Genomic DNA, 25,867 nt, shown 5'->3' with positions numbered 1-25,867 from the left:
TAACAGTAAATAAAATTGAATGTGTAAGTATGTTTTTTAACACCCACCTCATTGTAAAAGGAGCTTTCTGGTGTGAGGTAAAAATGAGATGTAAAGTTTATTCTGGTGAGTGCTGTGTTCCTGCCACCCCTCCAGAGCTGACCTCTGCTCCTGTCTTCTTCAGGGGACAATTTGCAGGAGAAACATTCTCCTCTGCAGCTGAAACCCACCCTGGTGAGACACCCGGCCTCCCGCAGGGGCCTGAATGGCACCAGACCCGTCCCCCCCATACCCCGCCTCGCCAGCCCGCTGCCCGATAAGATTGAATTAAATGTGACGAGGTGGAGAAACGAAGAGAGTGAGGAGCTGTGGCTGAATGAAGTGGACAGGAAGCTTGCAGCTGATCTGTCAGAGCTAAATGTTGATGGCGAGGAAGTGGACCCAGAAGAGGTTGGTTTATATATGACAAAACACGCTTTCAGCAGCTGATGCAATGTAAGCTTTTTATTTCTAAACAAGAGCCAGAAAATAATGTTTCTGACTTATATTTTGTGGTGCTGTCATCAGTGCAGCAGGCTTTCGGTGAGATTCCACTGGGCGTCTGATAGAAGTGAAGCAATAAATGCTGATTTTGGAGCACGATCCTCAAGTCTGTTCCAGACACCTTAATTCCCCTTGTTTTTCTCAGAGCCAAAGTTGTAATGTTTTTGGTTATTGTAGTACCAAGGCAGAACTGTGGGCCTTCATACAGCTTCTGTTCTCATTATCTTGACTTCATTTTAAATTTCATGCCAGATTTAAGTAATAACCCTCTCTTTAGTTATAGCAAAGGGCCTGAAATAACGAGTAACTTCCTTGATGACGTTTTACCTGTCTCAGCCCGGGAGTTTCCTCAGCCCCTGCCTTTGCTGGAGCGGGCCGTCCCCGGTACCCTCGCAGCGTGTCCCAGCTCTCTCAGAATTCAGTCATGTTTCCACGGAGTAGAATGAGACAGACTGAGGTGAAGCTGGGTGAATGTGGCGTCACCTGTAGCAGTTCGATGTGGCATGGACACACTTGGCATTGGGCTTGGCCGGTCAGGATCCCTCCTGTACGTGGAAATCCACTCGTAATCATTTAGGCTAGTGATGTGTATTCAGTGGCCAGTGTTTTGGGTGTGCCACACAAATATTAGAAAATATTTGAAATATTTAACACCTTTAAAAATCTATCCCTTGCATGACCCATGAGACTCGTTGGACAGACTTGTTCTAGCATCTCCCTTTTCTGTTCTGTGAAATACTTTGTCCACCAAGATCCCCGTGTGTCGGGGAGCCTGTGAGCGTGCTGACGTCTGTGCCCAGGGCGTGCCGAAGGATCCCGACACTCTGTTGCTCAAGTCTCTGATGTTTGAGAAATAGCAAATAGCTGCCCCAGTCTAGGACAGAGGAAGATACTGCAGAGGCCTGCTGGATTATTTCCAGGGGTGGTGGGAGGTGGAACAGCATCTGCAGTGTCCTCGTCAGTACAAATCGAAACCTTTGTGACGTTGATTACCTGAGAAGCGTAGGAGTCACGTCTGATTGGATTTGGTATGATCTTCCCTGTGTGATCCCATGCAACACGTCCTTATTTCTGTCACAGTTCACGGGAACTGTTTGAATCTCAAATCCTGTCCTTAGTCCATGTGATCTGAGAGCAGTTGCAGTAGGGCTTAATGGCTTTGCCTCACTGTCTTCCATCCTCTACTCACCGCTGAAAGTAACTTGAGGTGGCAAACAGACAGAGGAAGAATGGTTTTTTACATCAAATATATTCAGCAAAAAGAGGAGAGAATATGCAGTAGCATGAAACTCTAGTGATTATAGATTTTCCTGCTTATTTGAGCAGGAGCTCTGCTAGGCACAGTTCTCAGGATTCACTTCTGCATATTTTGCAGCTTTGTGCAGTTCTGTTGTGAAAAGCCTGAGGTCCCAGCTGCGTGTGCTAGCAGCCATCAAACGCTTCCTGTGGTCGATTATAAAGATGAGAGCAGCTGAGGTATTTTTGCAGGAGTCTGTTCTTGTGTTTTGCGACATGAAGGTGGGATAAGCTGTCGCTGTGAATTGGTGTTTACTTGCAGGGTAATTGTGAAGTACAGAGATGAAAGGGATCGTTGTAATCCTGCATAACCTATGTCAGTGGTCACTCCTGTTGCCCAAGAGAAGCAAGTGCACTGAACTCCCCTGAACACTTGGAAACATAATTTCTTTTCTTAAAAAAGCTTTTCCTATGGAGTGAATAAAACCTGTCATTTTGTTTTCAATCCTGTTTAGATGCAGAATTCACTTAGATCTCTACGAAACAGTGCGGCTAAGAAAAGGGCAAAGCTAAGCAGCAACATTTCAGACCTTGAAAGTCCCGATTCTGCTCTTAAACTTGATCTGTCCGTGGACTCCCCCTCCCACGCTTCCTCCCCCAGCGCGGGCTCCTGCAGCGAAAGCGGAGTTTACAGCCGGGAGTCGCTGAGCTCGCCCGTGCCCGCCGTGCCCCGGAGGAGGAGAATAACGTGAGTGGAGCTCCTGTGTTAGCTCGGCTTTGAAATGCTCACACACAGTCTCTGCTGGTGTTAGTTAAATATTAAAGGGGGCGAAATCTGTAATGTATCTTTTTTATATGATTGCTTGATTTTTATCTGTGAATTGTTTTCCTCACTAAAAATACTTTGCTTTGTACAATGGCTGCTTAACTATTTTATTCTAGTTTGTGCTGGCTTTTAATTTGGAAGAGTTCCCGGGCACAGCCTTAGTAACACAGTGCAGGGAGGTACTGCCAGGGGTAGTAAATATTTTATTAAGACTTTAGCCTGCCTTAGAAGGTATGTGAACCATAGCCAAACAAATGAGTAAGAAGGAGAATGAGTTAAGAGAAAGAATAAGGTTTGCTTATTATAGCCTGGAAACTGAAGAAGGAATGGGTTGGTTTTTTGTGGTAAGAGGAGGACAGTGTAGATGTTTCTTATTACTGTGAATCATGAAATGTTTCCATTGTATTACTGACAGACTATTGTTAATTTAAAATGCCTTCACAGAGCTCTTCCAAAAAGAAATCGTGTGATGACACATGCTACTCTGATTGTAAAGAGCAGTGACCCAGTTGGTTGTGAGCAGTATAAACTATTTCATATTCTAATGAAATAAAAAAGTTTTTGAGGAATTTTGCAAATTTTGCAGCACAGAATCTCCTTTTCTGCTTCCGGAGCCCATGATAAAGCTGCTTGTAGCTCTGATCTGAAGATATCTTCTATTTTTGTGTGGACTAAATGCATCTTTATATAACTGGCATCCAGCTGCATTAACAGAATCAAAAGGAAGAGAGGCACTATACAAAAGAAAGGTTTCTGAAACAGGGGGAGAGTGGAATGAATCACAGTTGTGCAGTCTCAGAACTAATTTCTGTGTACATATCTGCCCTGTCTGCATTACTGCTGAATCACAGTTTTAAAAATAATCTTTAAAATAACACATTAAAATGCCAAAATACCTAAAAAGTCAAGACTATAAACTTCTGTGTGTAATGTTCTTCCAAGCAAGGTTTTGACACATTCTGTACAACATGCCATTTCCCTTACTCAGTGACACACAAGCTTAATGTTTTACAGGATTCACAGGTACAGGAATTCTGAACTAGCATGGAAGAGAGGGGGCATCTGGCAGTAAGACTGAATTTGTAGAAGTGACAAAATATATCCCAGAAGACATGGAAAGCCTTGGAATGTTCATAAAAATATCAGAGAGTTCAGTTCAGGTGCTGGTTTGCAGCATTGGAAACTGGCATTGTCTGTTCACAAAATCCCTGTAGTTGGGCACCAAGAATGTAGGTTTGTTCTGTGTATTTACTTTTAGAAGGATTGGTTTATCTACTGATAAACTACAGTGAGAAATGGGAGCTTGATACTGGTATTAGCACATGGGCTTTCCTCAAGATCTTCAAAGCAAGTCTTCTAGTCACAGGTATTTCAGTCCTGGCAGAGAGTGGATCAGCTGCTGTTTCCCCGTGGCTGTTACGTGGCTCGACACAGTATTTACCAGCAGGGCCCTGGGTTCCCTCGTCTTTAATAGCTAAATGCATCATTTTAGAAAAGAAATATCAAGATTGTCCTGTAGATAACGGCGTTTTCCTGGTGAAGGTCTGTCTGCTAGGCACTGAGCTGAAACCGGCTCATTTCTGGAACTGGAACGTTAGTGGATTTGGGCACTCGTTTGCCATTCTTTGCCAGATTGGAACCTACATCGTCAGTCACAGGGAAGGGATCTTACCCCTGGACTTGGCACTGGTGAGGCCGCACCTCAATTACTGTGTTCAGTTTTGGGCCCGTCACTCCAAAAAGGCCATTGAATGACTCGAGCGTGTCCAGAGAAGGGCAACGGAGCTGGTGCAGGGTCTGGAGCACAGGTCTGATGGGGAGCGGCTGAGGGAACTGGGGGGGTTTAGTCTGGAGAAGAGGAGGCTGCGGGGAGACCTCATGGCCCTCTACAGCTACCTGAAAGGAGGGTGCAGAGAGGGGGGATGAGTCTCTTGAGCCAAGGAACAAGCGCCAGGCCAAGAGGGAATGGCCTCAAGCTGCGCCAGGGCAGGGTCAGACTGGCTCTTAGGAAGGATTTCTTTGCAGAAGGGGTTGTTGGGCGTTGGAATGGGCTGCCCAGGGCAGGGGGGGAGTCCCCATCCCTGGAGGGGTTGAAGAGTCGGGTTGACCCAGCGCTGAGGGATCTGGTGGAGTTGGGATCTGTCAGTGCTAGGTTAACGGTTGGACTAGATGATCTTCAAGGTCCTTTCCAACCCAGATGATTCTGGGATTCTGTGTTTCTGTCCCTAGGCCAAACGATTCCTTAGCTTTTCGAATGTAGGCTCAATTTAGTCCTAGTCTAAACTTTATTCTTAAGAGTTGTCTTCACGGTGTTCTTCATAATGGACCTGCTCATCAAAAAATTTTACTGAATTAATTTTCTCTTTCTTCTCAGTGTGAACATTTGTGGAAGTGTACTTGAAATATTTGTCCACGAAGTACATTGGGGAGGAGAAACTGAACCCTGTTGTTGTCCTTGCTACAAAATGTCATTTAGCTGGGCTCTGACTGGTGTGTAGAACTGCACCTATGAACATTGGGTTTATATTTTAACAGGTCAGACACCTTCCCGCTACTGGGCAGCAGATCACAGCCTGCGAGATTATCTTCAGCAAGAAACAGAGACCCAAATGTGGCAGACCTTAACTCCAGCACAGGTATTTCGCTGTGCTTCTCAATATATACCTTGCTTCATTGATGGAACAGAACTTGCTGTGTCTGTTCGATGAGCTCGTGTCCCCTCAGCACTCACAAAAAGGTGATTGCTCGGTGCTGTGTGGGCAAGTTGAGGTCATACAATGGTACTGCTGTTCTATTTTACACTTACAGTGAAGCACAGGTACCTGCAGATTTCTGTGATGAGCAGGAACTGATTGTTTATGATTATTGATGTTTAATCACTTTTGATTGCACTGAATGGAGGAAAGCAATGGAGGGAGGTGTGTCCACAGTTCTTTTCTGACCTCTCTTCCCAAAGACTGCTCAGTTGCACCCTACTGCAGCCTCAGCAGCTATGAATTTTTTCCAAAAAGTTTACAAAATTTAGTTAGGATTGGAGGGCATCTTACGGCCCTGAATTTGCAAGGCCATCACATTCAAAAACCAGTAGTTGCTACTGAGACTCATCATCTTTTTTTCAGAAATTGAAGCTATTGCTCCTCATTTCAGCTAAGGCCACTTTTCTCAGGATAAATCAACAAAGGGTTTTTTCAAGTAGCAGCATAAGTCAGAGAGCACACACTGCACGTAGGTAGCAATACCTGTTGAGGTTAATGATTTTGCATTCGTTATATGAAAAGACCTTCTGTGAGAAGTTGACCTTCAATGTAAAATAATGAGCAACACATTTATTTTGCTTATTGAGCCAGTTAATCAGCCCGAATGCAGAGCACTAACGGGGAAGAGAGAGTCCTCTGCTGCCACTGCTGACCGGGCTTGGCCCATCACACAGCTCAAATCCAGAAAACTCTCCATTTCCACACTCAAACACGGAGAACTTGTAAAAATCAGAACAGGAGAAGCCTTTTTAAGGGTTTCGGTACGGCTCTTGGTCTCACGGGGATGGGTTGGGCCCCTGGCGTAGAGCTTTGGGGCCGGTGGGGGTAGGAGGGGGAAGGTGGTGGAGCAGAGCCGCTGCCGGGGAGCCCTGGGAGTGTGCTGGGGCCGTGCCTGCGGCCCTCTGAGCGCTGGTGTTGCCGCAGTTACATCACCTTGGTCGTGCCTGTCAACCCCTTCAATTAAATGTGGGGTCAGTCACGTGGAATTTATGGAGTGTGCAGTAAGAGCACGTATATGAAAAGACTTCTGTCTTTTTACATATTTTTAGGACCATTTGGAAAAGCAGAAATTATTCTTTAAAGTATTCCTGAAGTAATTAGTGTTGTTTTCTTTTTTTAACCAAAACCAACTAAATTCCTGGCTTGCATCCGCAATAGCGTGGCCACAGGGACAGGGAAGGGATCTTACCCCTGGGCTCGGCACTGGTGAGGCCGCCCCTCGATTCCTGTGTTCAGTTTTGGGCCCCTCACTCCAAAAAGGCCATTGAATGACTCGAGCGTGTCCAGAGAAGGGCAACGGAGCTGGTGCAGGGTCTGGAGCACAGGTCTGATGGGGAGCGGCTGAGGGAACTGGGGGGGTTTAGTCTGGAGAAGAGGAGGTTGAGGGGAGACCTCATGGCCCTCTACAGCTACCTGAAAGGAGGGTGCAGAGAGGGGGGAGGAGTCTCTTGAGCCAAGGAACCAGCGGCAGGCCAAGAGGGAATGGCCTCAAGCTGCGCCAGGGCAGGGTCAGACTGGCTCTTAGGAAGGATTTCTTTGCAGAAGGGGTTGTTGGGCGTTGGAATGGGCTGCCCAGGGCAGGGGGGGAGTCCCCATCCCTGGAGGGGTTGAAGAGTCGGGTTGACCCAGCGCTGAGGGATCTGGTGGAGTTGGGAATGGTCAGTGTGAGGTTAATGGTTGGGCTGGAGGATCTTCAAGGGCTTTTCCAACCCAGATGATTCTGGGATTCTGTGATTCTGTATTGAGAACATTTTGCAGGCATAAAAATGCTCAGTTGCTATTGTCTGTAATTATAACATTGTCACGTCCTGCTCAGATGAGGGGGACAAGCCTGTTTTTACAAGTCGTCTCTCAACAAACATAAAAATGTTTTACAACTTCTAGGGTACATAAATAGAAAGATTCCTTGTGTTTTAACTAGTGTTTTACTGTTTTCACTTAGTTGACTTATATCTTAATTTGGCTTCTAGTGCTGACTTAGTTTTCAGTTGTTCATATTTGAAAGCCTTTAAACTAAAAATAATTTTTCAAGCTTTGTGTTAGATTTTCAACCGGGGTTTATCTGTAGATGAAAGCCTTTGCCTGTGAAAAATGAACAGGGCCTGAGCATTGTTGTTGAAATGCTCAGTAGGCAAAAATGCTCATACCGAAGGCGTGAAGCCAGTCTGAGGGTCTCTGAAAACATGACTACTTCAGAATCCTGCAGTACGCAGGGAAAACTGTTTCTATTCTTTTTTTAATATTTTTTTCTTTTTCATGGCTAGCATTTGATGATAAGGGGACTTCTAATGTTGGTGTAGTTGGCCAATGTTTGAACTGTGGCAACGGGTATGGAGATTATGAGGACAAGGAGCAAGGAGAAGTGTCACGTACTATTTTTAAAAGTCAAGATATGGAACATCAAAGAAATTTTAAGCATTCAAAAGGTTTGTGAGTTTGCTGTTCATCTGAGCTCTTATTTATGGCAAAAACTGAGGCTGTCTATAGCCTTCTGTAAAACAGGTTTTACAGACAATGCTTTTCAAGGTGTTTAGTGTGGTTTCCTCTTTTCTAGTCTCTATACTTACGCTAACAAGTTGGGCTTTTTTCTGACGTTAACTGAAATTAGACTGCCAATTAAATTAAAATTAAAAGTCAAGCAATAATAGGTGGCATGAAAAAAGGGCCAAATTGTTATATATCTCAGTGTGAATAAATGAGCAGCTTTAAAAGCTTGGTTTTAAATTACTCTGTTGTTCACTGGTAAAATTAAGGAACTTAAACCATTATACTTTACATTTCAGTTTTAACTGTGCCATTTTAATGCATCCTAGGAGCTACTGTTCCCTATATCAGAATTGTTGTGTGCACAATACAGATGTATTTTCCAACTATAAACTTGTTAGAATAGAGCAGCAACTCCTTTTTTTTTTTTTTGAACATCAAAAGTAAAGTGTGGAAGTCAGTTTAAGGAGCATATGGGTTCACTATCTCTTGTTCAGATCTCAGGGTTTCAAGTAATCATGTTTTAGTGATAAATAGAAAATTAAATAGACATTGATTAGACATTGATTAATGAAGATCTTTGTCCCAATAAGAATATTTTGTTTTCCCTGTCTTTTGTTTCAACACTAAACGTGGACGGTTTTGTCTGTTCTCAAGGTTTTATAGAAATGGTGGAGTGCTATTTTGTGTGAACCATTTGAAGCTGAGCAATGGAAGTAAAGTCTGTAATCAGATTTGTAAATACTTCTCTTTTTTTGTTTACACCTGCTTATGCTGTGATGCCTGTGAAATGGAAGATTGTAAGTGTTTTGGGCTGGAAGCTGAGGTTAAGACAGAAGGTCTTGATCTGGGGGTAGGCTCCAAGAGGATCCAGTGTTTGATGCCCGTTCAGTTGCTCTAAGAGAGCAATTGCTCATGAAGCCTCAAGATTATATTCCAGAAAATCCCAAAAGACCAGTTTTGACAGTGCTCAAATGTTAAAACTTGAAATATTCTGAAGACAGTGGTTGGGTTTGTGGGAGGACAAAGTGATGCTTTCAAGAGAAACCTTTTCACTTCATCTTTCTTCTCATAAAGCATGAAAAGGAGAGCTCTAAAATTGAAACTAGGTAAGCAGGTAATTTGTAAAGTAAAGAGGCATCTGTCAGTGTCTCACCTGTGATTATTTTGGGCAAACTGAAGATGGAGATAAGGGCAGAAAGCGTGCCAGAGCTGTCAGAGTCCCAGCTCGCTGCGGAGGGCGTTTGGCAGCCGCTGGAGCTGTGGGCAGAGGGCTGGCGGTTTGCCAGCGTGTTGCTCACCGGAGATGGTTCAGTAGCCCACGGATTTCATTTTCGCCCTCTCTAGAAGGTAATCAGGCTTTGCTCAATCATCTTTTCTGGTTAGAAATTTCAGATTGTTCACGTTCAATAGCAGAAGCAAGTGGTGCCCTTCTTTTGTCACAAACTGTCACTTTTATCCGCAGCCAGTGTAGCCAGTACAGGAGTGCATAATTATGGGAAACAGCATTAAGTGCTGCTTGGGGAAAAAAAATGTAGCAAATTCTGGTTTGATTCAGTTGTGCGGAATTATGTAAGAAACAGTGCGATACTTCCACTGGCTTAGAAACTTCTGGGGTTTTTTCCAGTGGAATCAGTTGATTTAAAAATCCTCTTACAAACATTGGTTTGCTTTATGATCTTTTGGCAGAAATTTTGTGTGCTATGTGCTTTCCATGATTTTGAGGATATCAATATTTAGTAAATCCTGTTAACTTCAGTAACTTGAAAATATACCGATTCGTAAAAGTGGTAAATTCAGATGTCGGTGTGTGATGGCATTTTAGAGAACATGTACCAAAGCGTAAACTTCATGATTTACATTGTGTGATTTATTTTTTTTTTAAGGTCTTGCAGAGTCAACGCCTGGTTTTCCAGAGATGAACAATCTAGATTTCATTTCACCAAGCGTCCTGTCTGAAGATGCAGTTGTAATTGTTGGTAAAGGTATTACAAAACCAAAATTATCTCCTATATCTCATCACGGTATTAAAATGAGGGAAAATGTACCTTTATAGAGTGGGAAAAGGAAAAATAGGTTCTGTACAACATTTTAGATTGTGAACAATCTCCAGTTTAAATGGGAATAATAAGAATTATGCTTGGAAGTTTTGCAGTTCCTGGCTATTCCATTCCAACAACAAAGAATGGCAGTAAGTGATGAAGGTCAGGTCTTGGTGTGCACACGTGTGCGTGCATCCATCCTGCTTGGTAGAGTAAAGGAAGAGTACTTTTGGGTGGAAATTGGCACTAATAGTGTCATAGCGTGGCACTAATAGTATAATGGTTTTATCTTCTTGAATTACTTTTGGTTTTCTTTAGTTTTGACTAAGTTCTGCCGAATACAAGGGTTGTGTTGGTGAGGGCACGACGTGATTTGCCTTTCAGGTGTTTTTGGAAGTCCTCCTTCTGCACGGACACACAGCCCGTGCACAGCGTGTGTGGCGAATGGAGGCGAGGAGGAGACCGAGCTGTCGCCAGGGAGCTGTGCGAGGAGCAGCCAGCAGAACAGTGCTTCTCATTTCCACGCTGAAAATGAGACAGAGGTGAGAGCACCACAACTTCTATATTGTCTTGCTTCCTGTTTTTATACGTACGAACACAGCTCGGTACAGTTTTGCAGTCTCTGTGCTGTGGTAGACAAGAGTGTGATTAAAACAGGCTGTAGCCATCAAGCTGCTTCTCCCCGCTCTTTCTTTTTGGATCCACCTGGGTATTTTCTAATGGCAAATTGCTGTGTCAGAAGGTTCCCACCTAACTCGGAAGTCTCTGGGTGAAGGGGCTGCAGCGGGGAGTGGGGCTGGAAAGTGTCCTCTGACTGCCACAGCACACACAAGTGTGGAAGGAGGAGGAATTGGCTGGGCTTGGTCACGTCTTGTTTCTCCAATGGACATATTAATCTAGCTCCATTCATAAGTTTTTTAAAAAACACTGGATATTTGTCCTATCATACAGTTTCACCCGGAGTGGTGCTGCTTTGTTCAGTACTACCTGCATCTGTTATAACATGGAGCAAGACTTATCTGAGTGAAGTGTGACACAAATTTTAAAAAATTTGAAATGATAATCACAAGCCTTTTTGAAAGCATTTAAAATAACATTTTAAGATGAGTGAAACTTTAATTAATGGTAAACAGTGGTTTTGCTTTCTGATTTCCACTGAAGATATGAATGCTTGGAGGGATCAAATTCAAAGGAGTAAATGGAGGAATGTATTAAATGTTACAAAGTTTTCATGAAGAACTGCAAGCGTCTCAAATGTATAAGAGACTGGGGTCAGATCACACTGTTAAAGACACTGTTTAAAAAAAACCTGTGCACTTAAATGTGAGTTAGCCCAGCCTGTGTATTTGTTAGTTAAAATTCTAGGAAACTACACAATACTGCCAAGGAACAGAAGACCTTGTCTTGCAGACCTTAGTTCTCTAACTATTCAGCTATTTTAGAGTAAGTGATTATTTCCCTTAAATGTTTAAACCTGGAATGTTGCTTCTTATTGCCAGTAGGACTGCTTACCATGCAGAAGGCACGCACTTGGCTCTTTTCAGGATGGGATTTAATATTTATGTGAATAATTTCCTTTTGCTCTGTAGAACAATGGTGAAAATAGTAATTTTCCATGCTTGCCTTAGACAGTATCAAGAACTGGGCAATAAGTTATTGGGTAACTTGTGCATTGTATTATATTATATTGCATATCATAATGCGTGCATTGGTTTTTTTGCAGCTAAAAGTGGCCATGTCAAAATCTGCCCAGGATAAGATGAGGCGGAAGAAAAAGGAACAAAAAGAACATCAGGAAGTCAAAGACCTCGAAGGAAAGGAAGAAAACCCTTGGGAAAGACTTAAACTGAATGAACCAGAGAATATGGCAACAGAAAGTGAGAATTAGTGTTTGTCTTACATGAGTGATATATTGTTAAATGCCTCTGAAATGGAAGTTAAAATTCTGTGATAATTACCAAAACCCACGACTGTTTAGAGTGACGTGAGGTATTACTACAATTAATTATACGCTGCAGTCTACTCTTTAGTCATTTGTTGTCAGTCTTATAATGCAAATGGTGGAGAGTGAAGGGCTTATGGGAAATATTTGAAAGACTCGTTAAGAAAAATCTCAAAAGACAAATTAAGACTGGAAACACTAGTTTTTTCCTTTTTTCTGATTTGTTGTTGTAGCTTGGACATTTCTTTCTATTTTGTAGAGGTAAATCTCTGTGAGGATATATTAACATCCCCGAGAAGTGTATCTTTGTCATTAGAAAACATGGCCTTGAATCCTTCGTTAAAAAGAACATCCAGTTTGAAGAAGACAAAATGTTCAGCCTTGCTGGATTCTGGTAAGTTGTTACAGTAAACTAAAGACTGTTAAAATATTTGGACGAGTGGAGTGGGACAGTTCCAAAATACTATCATTAATACGGTTTATTTGTACAATGGACAGTCCTGAGGTGCTCTGGAAGATCAGTACTTTGGGGGTGGTGGTGAAGGGGATTAGAATTCATGACTGCCCCCTTGAAACATTTTTCATCTATAATTTGTTAGGAAGATGTTTGAAGCATGAGAGGGGTTTTTATTTGCTCAGCAACTTAAGTCATGTAATACATTAATGCTGAATCGACTCCCTTCTGTCTCCAGGAAAAACATTTCTGGGTACATTTTGTCACTGAGATACCTTTAAAATACGCAGTAGAAATCTTTTCAGAGTAGGAGCTCGTACAGGTGATGGTCAAAGGTCTTCAGAATTTCTCAAGTGGCTCTTTAAGTTTTACTCTCGTGTCTTACCGTGCTGTGTTTTAGCACACGGTCTGTCTGTTTTTACATTAAACAACCCACTACATTTGTGTTTGCGGCTTTTTTAAGTGGTGGTAGTTTGCAAAAAAAAATACATTCACACAAGCGAAATGCTGAATGATCAAGGATGTAACTGGGAAAGCTGTCTTTTTGAAAACCTGGTCCCTTAGTCGCAACAGGCTTCACCTCAAACTTTTTATATTTCCTTCCTTTGAATGAATTAGTTTCTTCAGATGATGCTGATTATTTCTTATGCTTCACGACTTTGCAGATGAAATTTCTCTTGGGACACGAGGGCGCTATAAAGACCAGACCCCATCAGTCACTCATAGCCCAGAAATAATGGACCCATCAGAACTGCAGCCCTTCTCGAAGCCGGAGGCGGCACTGACCGAAGCCTTGGCGCTTTTAGCTGATGATGACTGGTAGGTGTAAACGTCTGCCCACAACCTGAATGTCATGTAGAAGGCATTTATTTTGATAAATCACTTTGAAAAGAACAGCGAAATGGACATAATATCAAAAATAGAAGGATTGCAAGTGGAGAAAAAGTAAAAAAGCTTTTTTCGGTCCAAATCTAGATTCAGCTGTAACTGTCATAGGCTGAGGCTCAGTAGCAAAGCTCAGAGAGGTGCAGAGGTGTCTGGGTTCAAGCGCTGTTCTGGAGAGGGTCCGCACTGCTGCCTTCTCACTCGCTGCGGAGCACAGGGCTCCCCGTGCCTTGGCTGCCACAACGGGGTGACAGTGCTGCTGCCTTCTCACCGCAGGGGAGGAAAGTCACCCTCTGCCTGGCACTAGCGCGAGCTGCGGACAGAACTGTAGGAAAGAACTGTGAGACTGGGGTGCTAAAATAGTCCTGCCACCTCATTAAAAGGAAGACTGGCTTTAAAAGAATTTCCTACACTATGTCTCATTGCTGTATGTTACAATCTAATTTGTTTGCTGTGTGGATTCTTAGCATTCTGCGGTTTAACATTTTTATGAAAATTTGCAAATGTTTTGAATTTTTTTTTTTTTTTTTTTACATAGGGAGAAGAAAATTGAAGGTCTGAACTTTGTTAGATGCTTGTCTGCCTACCATGCGACTGTTCTGACTGCAAAGCTACATGAAACGAGTTTGGCTGTGGCTCAAGAGGTTAAATTTTACTATCAGAATATTTCACTGACTATATGTGTGTATATATATTTTATAGCTCTCAAACACTGAAATTAAATGGTATGTTCATCTGTGGTTAGTTTTCCTCTGTTGGACAGTCTCAAAAGGATGAGTTTGTCATTCAGCAAAGCAGCTCATACTTCAGATACCAGCACTTGATCTGATTTGCAAAGAGACTGAAAAAATTTAGATTGTAACTGTATAACTTTTTTCATTGTATGTATTTTAATTCTCACACATTGTGAATCAAGTTAGAAATGTATTTCTCAGTTGCTTTTAATGTTACTTAAAAATTACAAAGGGAAACGTTAAGCTTTACTTATTTTAAAGTATATTTTATAAACATTATTCATTGTTTGTTTGGGTTTTTCCTGTGTGCAGGTCAAGAATTTACGCTCAGGTGTTTCTCGAGCTGCTGTGGTCTGTTTAGGGGATTTGTTCACCTACCTGAAAAAGAGCATGGATCAAGAACTAGATAATACAGTAAAAGTCCTTTTGCACAAAGCTGGTGAATCCAACACTTTTATAAGGGAAGAGGTAGACAAAGCACTGAAGGCTATGGTTAATAATGTGACTCCAGCACGTGCACTTTGTTCTCTTATAAATGGAGGGCAAAGGTAATTCTTATAAAGACTTTATAAAGAAATAACTTGTGAATAGATTAAATATAGTCTTTTTAAAAAAATATCAAAATACAATAGGCAGAAATATGAAAATATAGTAAGTCAGCTCTGCAAAACTTCTACCCAGGGCAACGTTTGTTGTTGGCATAAAAGTAAAATGCAGCCCCCCTGCTTCTTTCTGTACCTTATATAAAGAGTTGACTGTTGATTTTGGAGCTTGGTATATTTTCTGGTCATTTTGCAACACTTCAGTAGTTTTATTCACTGTTTAATATAGTATTCTTAGGAACCTGCTGTTTTGCTTTGCCTAGGAAAGCTCACATAGCAGTCTCGTTTTTCATGTGCTCTGCAATCAAATGCCTGTCTTCTTCGGTTTTCAGCACTACCTTTTATTTAGAAAGATGATTTATAACTTACAATTCTCTAGCTGCAACTATCTCATTTGATTTCCGGTTCTCCTCTAGACTGAGCTGGTTAATAGTCCTCTTGCCTGCATTTTAATTTCCTTTACAGTGGTGGTGGCCATTATTTTCTTGAGCACCTCAAACGTGACAAGCCTCCATTTCTGATTCTGAGCTCTAGCTCACCTCAGTCTGTAGTAGAAGTTACGTTCCTTTCTGTCACTTCCCCTGCTAAGTATGTTTGTTGGTTTATACCCTCGTTCACTGTAACAGCAACACTTAATCAAGCCATTAGGCATTCCAGTATGTCAGATATGTACCTACTTGTACTTAATCTCTACCTGTCATCACTTAGATAACATTCAGTAGGCTCCATTTCTCATGGCCTCTCCCTTCCATTAAATATTTCAGACTCTACATTATAAATTGATCCTTAGACTTTCTGCACAGCTACAAATCATGAGTTAGTCTTGATTCAAAATGTTTTGTTTCCTGGGAAGCTGGTTGTTGTGGAATATATTGATTCTGTCTCCCGAAAGCCAGTGAGAATCATACTGCAATTACCTGAACTTTAAACTGAAAGGCAAATATCAGCCTTAGGATTTGAATTATTTATGAACCATCCCGCACGTAGCTGTTTTAGTGAGTCGAAGAGCAGCAGATGTTGCTTTAATCCAGAAGCCATGTAAAGTGGTCTGTTTGTGTACTCCCATCTTTTCTTCAGAAATCCTTGGCCAAGCAATACTCCTGATCATAATTGGCTGCATCTGATCTCCCCATTTTCAGTGGCAGATTCAAACACACTGACCTATCCCTGAGTTTTCTAGACCTATAAAGATTTGGCCCCTCCAGTTTGTGAACTCGGGTACATTTTCAGATATCTAAGGCACCAGAATTATCCGAGCTGTGAGTCTGAATGCAGCATTTGAAGCAAGGATTAATTTCTTCACAGCTAAGACGACTTCAGTCAAATCAGTGTCTAAATCATGGAGGACAGTGTGTTTTTAATGCAAACACATCAGGGGATGGCCTAAATAGCACTGGGAGTTACAGCTTTTCTAGTGTTGGCTTCAGGAGACTCTGGCTATCATAGCAGCAAAGCCCCTGCAGCACATACGGAGCTATCATCTCCAGAGGCTGTAACAAGGAACACAAGAATTATCTTTCAAACTGGAAATTTGGGAGAAAAATGACATGTGTCTTCAGGATGAAGTGGAAAGGTTCTGTTTGGCACAACTGTGTAATTACGCAAAGGCTATCTTTTCTAAATTTGGCATATAGATTGAGCTGCTTATATTCACCACAGCTTACGTACTCAGGTTAATAGTTACGGTTTTGCCCACAATTCTTAAGACCTTTTAAAATTTACCCGTTCTCTCCTCAACACTTTTCAAGCCTACTGTGATCATAAGTATTAATGCTTGCAGCCCTGAGTAGGTATATACACTGATTCTTAGTCAGCTACAAAGCTGGTTTTGACTTTACCAACAAGAGTAATGAAAAACATTTTCGTTTGCTTTTGTGAGATGCTGCTCTAAAGCTACTGGACTGTTGCTCTAAACTCACCTCTGTGGACAGGACCTTGATCCAACAGCATGATTCCAGGGCTAGATCTGAAAGTGATGGTATTTCAGGAGTTTTAGAATCATGTTTCTTCTCTGTGTGGATTGTGTTTAATTCGAAGGTCTGTTGTGCATACAGAAAGATTTCCAGCTATCTTGCACGAGCAGTGGCCATTCATGGGGAGCGGGGCCTCCACACGGTGAGGTCTTTAGGCCTCACAGTTCTCGTGTTGCCGTGGGCACACGCAGCAGGAGTTAGTTCTCCCAAGCTCCCGAGATGTCTGGCTGCTGTCCAGACGGAACTGCAGGCGCTAAGCACGACCCAAAGCCAGTCCTAAACCAGGTAGCTCAGTAGCAGCTGGGGCACGGCTGTGTTACAGCTGGGTTTTGCAGCCCGGCCTCTATTCTGAGCTGCCACGTTTTGCAGTTTGAACGACCCGCTTAGTTGTCTTTGTGCAAGTCCAGTGGTAGCTTTACGTCCAGAGAGGCCGTGGCAATCTGTGGAACCAGGGAGAACTAAAACCTGGGTGAAATGGGGACCTAGTCATTCAGGAAGAACGCTGGATGTTGATGTCAGACTGCAAAGCTGGGGAGCCACTCGTGGTTTACTAGGTCAACTCTTTTCTTAGCTCCCTCCTTTAAAGCTGTATTTCCCTATGAACAATGAGCCACACAAATGTCTCGTTTACTGTGCAGTGAAACTGTCCTCAAAGGAGGATTTTTAGTCCAAAGATAAAATTGGAAAAATTTGAATTTGCAGCACTGTGTACTCTGAAAACATACGGGATCAGCAGGTACAGCAGAATTTATAGAAAAGGTTAGTTTGCTGCACAAGTTTGAAAACTGATTCCAGCTTTTCTCTCATTTCCATCAGCATAGGTGTTTAATGGCCCCCATTTTGTAGAAAATAGACCTCTGCAAGATTTTTAGAAGTTAATACTGCTTTATTTCATTTTAAATTGATATAAAATACATAGGGTATGTTTCAGAGCATAAGGACTTGTTTTTCATAAGGTTGATGGAAAGAACATGTAGTAGTGTGCTTTCTAAAATATTTCACAATTATTTTAAGGAAAACTAGAAATTAAATTATAGAAAGAAGAAAATTACTAGTTTTATTAATCCAAAAGGTGTAGTTAGAGGTTGAAACTGCCTTGAAACAAAAAGAACACAATTTTTCTTTTTTCATTTGCGTTCTTGTAGTTTGGAATTTTAAGCAAATGAAATGAAATGTAATCAAATGTATTATCCTTTTAAATGAAGCTATTTGTCTTTGCTCCACAAGGTCTCCTCTGTACAGCCAGACTAAGTAACTGCATGTCGGCAGTAAACTAGTCGTAGGTTATGCTAAAGATGAAAAAAGAAACCTTGTATGCCCTGTTTGGCAGAGCACAGAGCTAGTGCTGTTCAGTGCTGCCACGAGCTGTGACTAAGCTGCTGTGTTCTCTTTAGCCACCTGCACTCAGCGGTGAGGAGATGCACAGCCCAGCACCTCTCGGACATTGTAGAACGGATGGGACCGGAGCGGATTCTGTCTGGAACCAAAGTCGTGGCAGATCGCGTTTTCCCTGCGATAGCCAGGTTTGCGCAGGACAGTTCCCAGCAGACAAGGTCAGTAAGGGTCACAGTTCAGATCGGTGCGTGCCGGGTGGCTGAAAGCTCTGCCAAGCTCGGCGTCTGCTCCTCTGCGGCGACGGAGGACAGAATCATGGAATCATTCGGGTTGGAAAAGACCCTTAAGATCATCGAGTCCAACCATTAGCCCAGCACTGCTGAGACTCTTAAGACAGCGTGTGTGACAGGAATTATCAGAGCGCCTGCTGCTGCAGGGGGAAGAGGGGCTCGAAGGACACACTGTGTCCTTCAGACGGGGTACGGGCCATGGCAGGAACGCTGGCACTGGATCCACGCTGTCTGACTGACAGGGCTGCACCATCCTGGCTGAAACGGCAGACTGTTCTCATCAATTTGCTGGGTTGTTGATTAAATAAATAAAAATTGTGACTCTTGAGCATAGTTTCTCTGTGGGAGGATGACAGGGGTGTCTGGTTATACATACAGATAGTGATCTTCCTGCACTTTTATATTTTGGAATTACACACCTGTAGTTATCAGTATTATTATAAAACAACTCAGTGTTCATGGACGTATGTCGTGGTCTGTTGCCCTGCAGGTATTATGGTCGAAAGATGCTCTTCAGTATGATGACTCATCCTGATTTTGATAAAACGCTTGAAAAGTACGTGCCGACCAAGGATTTGCCTTACATTAAGGAATCTGTTAGCAATCTACGTGAAAAGGTGTGTGGAAAAGTTCTTGTTTAACAGCTGAGACATGTAAATCTGCACTAGTGGTGGCGAGGTAGCTGCAGGGCAGCGGGGAGGGTGTTGGGAGCAGGACAAGCGATGGGTGATGGCAGCTGGGCGAGGCACTGCTGGTCCTGCCCTGGGCCTGCCCTCACTCCTGGCAGAGGCACTGGGGGAAACGCACTTTGCTGCTTCGTGTGGCGGTCAGACGTGCTTTTACGGGGCCTCCAGCAGTGCAGAACTGTACCAGCTGTGCTAATTAACGGTCACACCTTTGTGCAGGGTCTGGGGGAGATGCCGTTGGATACACCCTCAGCAAAAGGAAGACGTTCCCATACTGGTAGTGTTGGACACTCGAGGTCGTCATCTACTTCCAGAGATGCTCTCAACATCACGGACAGGTAACAATCAGTGCTCTGCCCCGTTAGTAACTTGGCCTCCGGGATAACGGCCTCGCTGTGGGGAGAGACGTTCACAACAGGGTTGTGAAAATTAAACATAGCTGAAGGAAGAGGAGAGACTTGACATCTCCCAGATAAACTCTTTTAAATTGGTAATATTAGAATGGCTTTGTGCATTTTGAAGTTAATTTGTCTGTGGAGTGCCTGTGCAGATACACGCAGCACACAGAACACTGGGCATTCACAGCAGAGCCCTGGCACCGTCGGTTCAAGGCGCTGCCGTCTGACCCCGTGGCGCACACGTGCCTGGCGATAGCCGCGGTACAAACGCTCGGCGTTTGGTGAGATCCTGACTGGGGGTGCTGAAGCTTTTAGATGATACTCTGTCCCATTTTAGTTCTCTGTTTTGTTCTCTAGTAGGTTTTCTATTGAACTGTAAACGAAACCCCACAGAATTTAAACCAAGCCAAAAAACTGCAGCCCAGAGTAGAGAGTTCGTAGGGGCTGTGACTGCCTCCAGGCTGAAGAGTGTGTCTGTTCAGAACAGATTTAACACACTCTCTACTATTCAAAATAATAACTGATTCCACACTTGATGGTAAGTTTTGTGTTGGCATGTAAAAGTACATGTCTGCTTCCTTAGAAGAGGCAACTTCCTGCCCTGTGCCAAACACTCCCTTACCTTTGATTCAGGTCCTTTCAGCAGCCTGCGATGCACTGGCAGGGCAGGAGGTTTCGATGCCACCTTTTGTTCTCACAGGGCTGAAAGGTTTGAATTTGAAAATGCGAGAAAGATGCTTATTCCATTTGCCATCAACAATTTCTGTTCACAAATTAGGAATGAGCTAGCGACTCTGGACTGGTCTGTAAATGCAGGATACTTACCCGGGCAGGGAGTGATTCCACAGATTTTATAATTCTTCCCATGCTACAGAAAATTTATTTCAAAATACCGTATGCAGAGCAGTTGAATTTCCACCTCAGCATGACATGTTGCTTAGGTGCCACCTAGACTGGGATCACTGTTTAAAGTACTTTGACAATAAAGAATTAAACTACAGTAACTTTATTTTTTTTTCCCCGTTGATGTGAGGGAAGTTCACAGCTGTTACTGGTCACACCCACAGCTGCTCTCAGGTGGAAGGGCACAGGGTCCTGCCTAGTTGAGGCTTATCTCTTGTGTGATAGGTAGATACGCATTTGGAGTGGAGTGTATATTGAGACTTCAGGAACAACAATTACTGTTAGGTGATTTTTTTTTTTAATCACCATGTTTAAAGTGAAAGTCCTTCATCAGATTTTCTGCTTACTGCTGATATTTGCGCTTACATGGAAAGAGAGTGTCTGAGATTAAAGACTCCTGTTTCAACTGTGCTCACTGAATAACTTTTTCCTTTCCCACAGAGAGACTACAGAAGTCCGTGAAGTCACACGAAAAGCAGCTCCTCGTAATTCACTGGAAAGTGAAGAATATGTTAAAGACATTATAGGTCTATTGAATGGAAAAGACTTCCGTGATCGAATAAACGGCATTAAGCAGCTGTTATCAGATACAGAGAACAATCAAGGCTTTGTTGTTGCAAACATTGTGAAGGTAACTATATGAAATAATTTCATTTCAAAGGTCATTAAAGCTGTGTCTCAAAGTTTTCTGATAAAAATCTTGGCTCCCTTTTTCAATAAGAATGTCTGATGAACCGGAGAACATTGAGGAGTAGGTGAGAGATACGTAAGCTACAGGCTAGTAAAGGATGGAAATAGGAGGAAGAAGCTGAACGTTTTCACTTAGAGCTAGCACTCTGAACTATTTCTGGAATACTGTCTGCAGATTTTCATGCCATTGCTGAGTAAATATCAAAATATTGGAACAGGTTACTAAAAGAGCAGCAAGGATTAATCCAGATCTGAAAAACTGTCTCTGAAACACAGCTGCAAGTTCTGCCTGCTTTGTTTGTCTAGGAGAAGGTGAGGAAAGGTCTGTATTGTGATAAAGTTTAAGGTAAGTATCCTTTCTAATAGGAAAGGAGGTTCTTTAAGAGAAAAATCAACAGTTGTAAACTAGCGATAGATATAATGAAAGGAAAAGCAAGATTGTCTTGTAACAGTGCAGTGTCTTTGCTGTGGAACTCTGAAATACTACTGGGGAATTTCGCAATATCTTAACTGTGAAACTTTTTGAAATCTTTAAAACATTAATTTTTTTGCTAAATACAGCTATGTCTTGCTAAAAATACTTGCTTGCAGAAAACGTTAGTTGTACTGAAAGTTACAGATGGCTAGTTTACCTCCAATACATTGTACAGGAATGATTCAAATTCAGATGAGGTGAGATACAGTTGAATAATACACAGTATAAAAATGTCAAATGTTGCTTTACTTGCTAAGAACAGTATCTCTGGTATTTGCATATCAGAGCCATCTTTTGCTAAAATGGACAATTAAAGTGTAACCATAAAGTAGGAAACGTAATATCCACCTCAAACGTTAATTGTTAATTCTGGTGAATGCTGTTTGGATACTTTTTCAGATCTTTGATGCTTTCAAGTCTCGCTTACATGACTCAAACAGTAAAGTAAATCAGGTTGCTTTGGAGACAATGCACAAAATGATTCCATTGCTGAAAGACAATTTATCCCCTGTGATCAACATGTTAATTCCTGCCATGGTAGACAACAACCTGAACTCCAAAAACCCAGGGATTTATGCAGCTGCCACCAACGTCATTCAGGCTCTGTGTCAACACTTAGGTAAGTAATTGTCCTGGTTTGAGCCCAGAGGGCAACTGAGCAGCAGGCAGCCCTTCACTCACCCCTTACCCCCAGCACTGGGAAGGAGAAAATGAAGCAAAAAAACATAATCGAGATAAGGACAGAGAGGGGTGACTCACCCATTACAGTCATGGGCAAAAGACAGACTTTTCAGAGGAAGAAAAAGAACACCACTTTAATTCAAACACTAACAAAACCAACACTTAACAGGCAGAGTGGGACAGTGAGAAGCGTTACCACATCTTAAGAACACCTCCCCCACCCCTCCCTTCTTCCCCTGCTCAGGTTTGTTCCCGATATCTCCACCTCCTCCCCAGCGCAGGGGCAGGGGATGGGGGGTGCGGTCAGTCCCGCTGCTCCTTCCTCCTCGGGGGGAGGACTCCTGGCATTCCCCAGCTCCGCGGGGCTCCCCTCTCACGGCAGACAGTCCTCTGCAAACTCCCTCCACCGTGAGTCCTCCCCACGGGCCACATTCTTCTCGAGATGCTCCGGCGTGGGTCACCCCCACGTGTTGCACCTCCCAGCGCCGAACTACAACAGCAGGGGCTGCTTCTCCCCACAGAGACCTGGGTGCTCCCTGGGCCGCGGGTGAATCTGCTCCTCTGGTGACCCCCATGGGTGCAGAGGGGTCCCTGTGCTCTCCCCACGGGGTGCAGGGGGGCTCCAGCGCTTCCTCCCTTCCTCCTCCTCCCCCCTTCCACTGCCCTCGGTGGTCACAGAAGTGTCCTTCTCCTAACTCATCCTCAAAGTCCCCGCTGCCCTCTCTCAGGTTCCCCTTCTTAAATACGTTATCGCAGAGGTGCAGCCACTGTCACTAATTGGCTCGGCCTTGGCCAGAGGAGGGTCCGACTTGGAGCCGGGGCAGCTTTGAGAACCTTCTCACAGGGACCACTGCTCTAAACCAAACCAAAAACCCCCCACACAAACCCAGCACAGTAATTTACTCCCTTTTAATTTTAAAGTTTTAATTGTATTAATTAAATTCTAAATGTAAAGATTGCCCTTTCCAGTAGTTTGCATCCGGTCATTATATTCTGTAACGGATCATTGGTTTTATTATTGTAATGAATTATTGGTTTCACTTTTTAAACCAGTTTAGACCAATTTAAAACCAATAAAGTCATCTTATTATTTTGCTGGTCCCAGAAAGAAACGCAGCTGGCTGCCCTTGTCACAGGTGCCTGGGCAGGTGTGCTGGTTTGCCATCGCAGGTGTTTAAATACATCAGAAGTAAGGTTCTTATTTATGTTTTTTCATATTGTATTTCTTTCCGGACTGTTTAATTTTCTCTTTAAGAATTTTACTGTGTTTCGTTCTTTGCCTTTAGACAACTATTTGCTCCTCCAGCCGTTCTGCACAAAAGCTCAGTTTCTGAATGGAAAAGCAAAACAAGACATGACAGAAAAGCTTGCTGGTAAAGTGGTGTTGTACTTTGCGTGTTGGTTTGTTTGTGTACTGTCCTAATCAGGCAAATTCATTGTAGGGTGGAGGTGGCTGTATACCTTCCCTTGTCACAGGAGGTTGTGGGCGTTAACGAGGCAGCAGTTGTCAAATTTCACCCCCTTGTAATGCAAATTGAAGCTATTGCTGACAAAACAGAAGATTATTATAATATAGTCAGATGGAAGATAAATACCTGGAAGATGCATAGATACCTGGAAGATGTATGAATACCTTAAGCTTATAATAATTTTAAGATGGAATCGGAGAGAATGAGGTTTGGTTTGTGGTGAGTTTCAGTCTCTGGGTAACGGAGTGAGACTGGCTGAGGAGCAGAGGCTTGCCTGCCTCGCCCCTCACTTCACATTCCCTCTCGCAGTTCTCACTCCCTCATACTCCTGCCAGAAAGAAACAAAAAGAATGAGTGAGGTTTTCCAGCACAGAAAATATACTGTTCTCTAAGGCTGGCTCCGACTAACTCCTGAATTCTACTTCTGTACCTTTATTTTTTTCGCAGTTGGTCTTATTCTCGTTTTAAGGCTCTTGGTAACACATCCTGCCGGTTGGTTGTAAGGGAGACAAGCTGGCAGGCTGAGCAGATGGCAGACTTCGTAACAGTCTTCTGCCTAAACTGGTGTCAAAAGCTTAAAGACAAATTTGCCTAAAATTTTAAGACAAAGTTTAACTAGAATTTATATACGTATTTCAATATTGGGGATTATTGCTAGAAGTGCTGGATTTTCCTTTGATGTTTTACGTGAACAAGGGATGTCTTTATCGGAAATATGCTTGAACCAAACAGACGTTATCTGGCTTACTCTCAGAGTAGTTCTGTGTGTAGTAGCTATGAAATTAGACTGAGTAATATAATGGACAGTCTGTCCTTGAAATATTCCTAAATTTATGCATTCTCAATGTGTTAGTCACCAACCTTTAAACAGTTCATCTCTTGCTGGGATTCTTTTGGAGTAGTTTGTATTATATATCAGGAGAGTCCATTCTAGCAAAAAGGCAAGTGTTTGCAAATAAAATACTTAATTCATGAGGTAATTGTTGAAGTAGGGAAAATGTTTCATCGTATATTTATAGTGTGAGGCTACTTTGTTCCTTAAATACCTACTGCATATTTCTGAGATAGAGGGGAAATCATAAAATATCGGATGTTACACAGTGCATGGTGAGATAAAGGTTCTTGTGATAATATTAGCTAAAAAAACCTCAAAAAAACTTTGTTTCCTTTACGTGTTTTAATTTAATGGAGAATTGTAATTATCAGCAGTACCAGCGCTACTGTGTAAACTCCTGAGAGAGGATAGAAGGGGTGTTTGTAGGGAAAGCTGGTATCTTTTATCGGAGCGCTGATGCTGCTGCAACAAGCTCTTGTGTATTAGCAAGCATTCCTTCGTTAGTTGCTTTGAGAAGGTGATTTGACATTAAGTGCTTTTAAACACCTCTCAAAAGCAGGGGATATTCTCAATCGTGTTTTAAAAATAATCTTCTGACACTGTTTGATGGCCTGTTGTCTTTCCTGCAGATCTTGTTACGGAGTTATACCCGCGGAGGCCTTACGCGGTGGAGCAGAAAGTTCTGGCTGTCCTGTGGCACCTCCTGGGGAACATGACCAACAGCGGCTCTTTGCCCGGCGCCGGAGGGAACATCCGCACAGCCACAGCGAAACTGTCCAAGGCACTTTTTGCACAGATGGGTCCAAGTCTGTTAACTCACGCCGCGTCCCAGCCCCCGCACGTCAAGAAGAGTTTAGAAGAATTTTTGGAGATCGCAACCTAAACGAAACGATTTCTGGGCCTGCGGGAAGCTCCATCAGCCCACCAGCTGTTTATAGCCCCGCGTTCTGGCTCGCAGAGCTGGGCCGGGGCCGCGGGCGAGCGCCGGTGACTGGGACAAGCTGGTCCTGCTCGCCCGGCCTCGGGCAGAGCCAGCGCAGCCCCCGCGGCTGTGGGGCGCGGATCAATAAATACACTGAGCACATAGTCATGTTTTGACTTGCTTTAACACTAAAATTTACATCAAGAAGTGGAAGAAACTCCTGGAGGTAATTACACAGTACAACAGGGTTTTGCGTGGCATTTGTGAACAACAGTTATTTTTTTAATCCACTGACACGGTTGCACAGTATTTGCCGGCCGGGGCTGTACGGTTGCCCGGCGGCCGGGCGCGCTCCTGGGCTGTACAGCCCCGGCGGCTCACAGCGAAGCACGGCGGCAGCTCCGGGGGAAACGGACCCTTCCCCTTCCCGTTCCCCTTCCCCTTCCTCTTCCCTCATCCCCTTTTTCCTTTTCCGCTTCCTTTTTCCTTTTCCCGTTCCCCATTTCCCCTGGCAGCGGCGGCACCCGCGGCCCGTCCCGCCCGCTGCCGCTCCTGTACGCGTTTTACACGGGAACGCCGTAAATAAACGGATTTATTTCTGTACCGCCGCCTCCTTGCCTGAGGGGACGGGCGGGGGGAACGGGCGATCCGCCGCCATTTGGCGGGAGGGCGGGGCGGGCGGGGCGGCCTGGGCGCGTGCGCGGCGGGGTGGCGGCCGGTGCGCATG

General features: G+C 43.4%; 1 protein-coding gene across 1 annotated transcript in view; it reads left to right on the top strand.

The window, feature by feature from the left end:
* Nucleotides 1-25,743, top strand: part of TOGARAM1 (TOG array regulator of axonemal microtubules 1) — a 45,673-nt gene extending 19,930 nt beyond the window's left edge. Inside the window, exons 5-22 of the mRNA XM_074864980.1 lie at nt 164-429; nt 2,274-2,506; nt 5,120-5,220; nt 7,605-7,766; nt 9,711-9,809; nt 10,251-10,408; nt 11,590-11,743; nt 12,068-12,202; nt 12,928-13,081; nt 13,686-13,791; nt 14,194-14,429; nt 17,851-18,009; nt 18,572-18,698; nt 18,987-19,105; nt 20,510-20,699; nt 21,633-21,852; nt 23,201-23,287; nt 24,848-25,743. Coding sequence (XP_074721081.1) covers nt 164-429; nt 2,274-2,506; nt 5,120-5,220; nt 7,605-7,766; nt 9,711-9,809; nt 10,251-10,408; nt 11,590-11,743; nt 12,068-12,202; nt 12,928-13,081; nt 13,686-13,791; nt 14,194-14,429; nt 17,851-18,009; nt 18,572-18,698; nt 18,987-19,105; nt 20,510-20,699; nt 21,633-21,852; nt 23,201-23,287; nt 24,848-25,101 — 2,960 coding nt within the window. The 3' untranslated portion in view covers nt 25,102-25,743. The remainder of the gene's footprint in view (nt 1-163; nt 430-2,273; nt 2,507-5,119; nt 5,221-7,604; nt 7,767-9,710; nt 9,810-10,250; nt 10,409-11,589; nt 11,744-12,067; nt 12,203-12,927; nt 13,082-13,685; nt 13,792-14,193; nt 14,430-17,850; nt 18,010-18,571; nt 18,699-18,986; nt 19,106-20,509; nt 20,700-21,632; nt 21,853-23,200; nt 23,288-24,847) is intronic.
* Nucleotides 25,744-25,867: the final 124 nt, after the last annotated feature.

The sequence above is a fragment of the Strix uralensis genome, chromosome 4 (genome assembly GCF_047716275.1).
Source record: "Strix uralensis isolate ZFMK-TIS-50842 chromosome 4, bStrUra1, whole genome shotgun sequence".
Classification (NCBI taxonomy): Eukaryota; Metazoa; Chordata; class Aves; order Strigiformes; family Strigidae; genus Strix; species Strix uralensis.
Note: the sequence above shows the minus strand (reverse complement) of the source record. Positions and strands in the feature narration are given on the sequence as shown.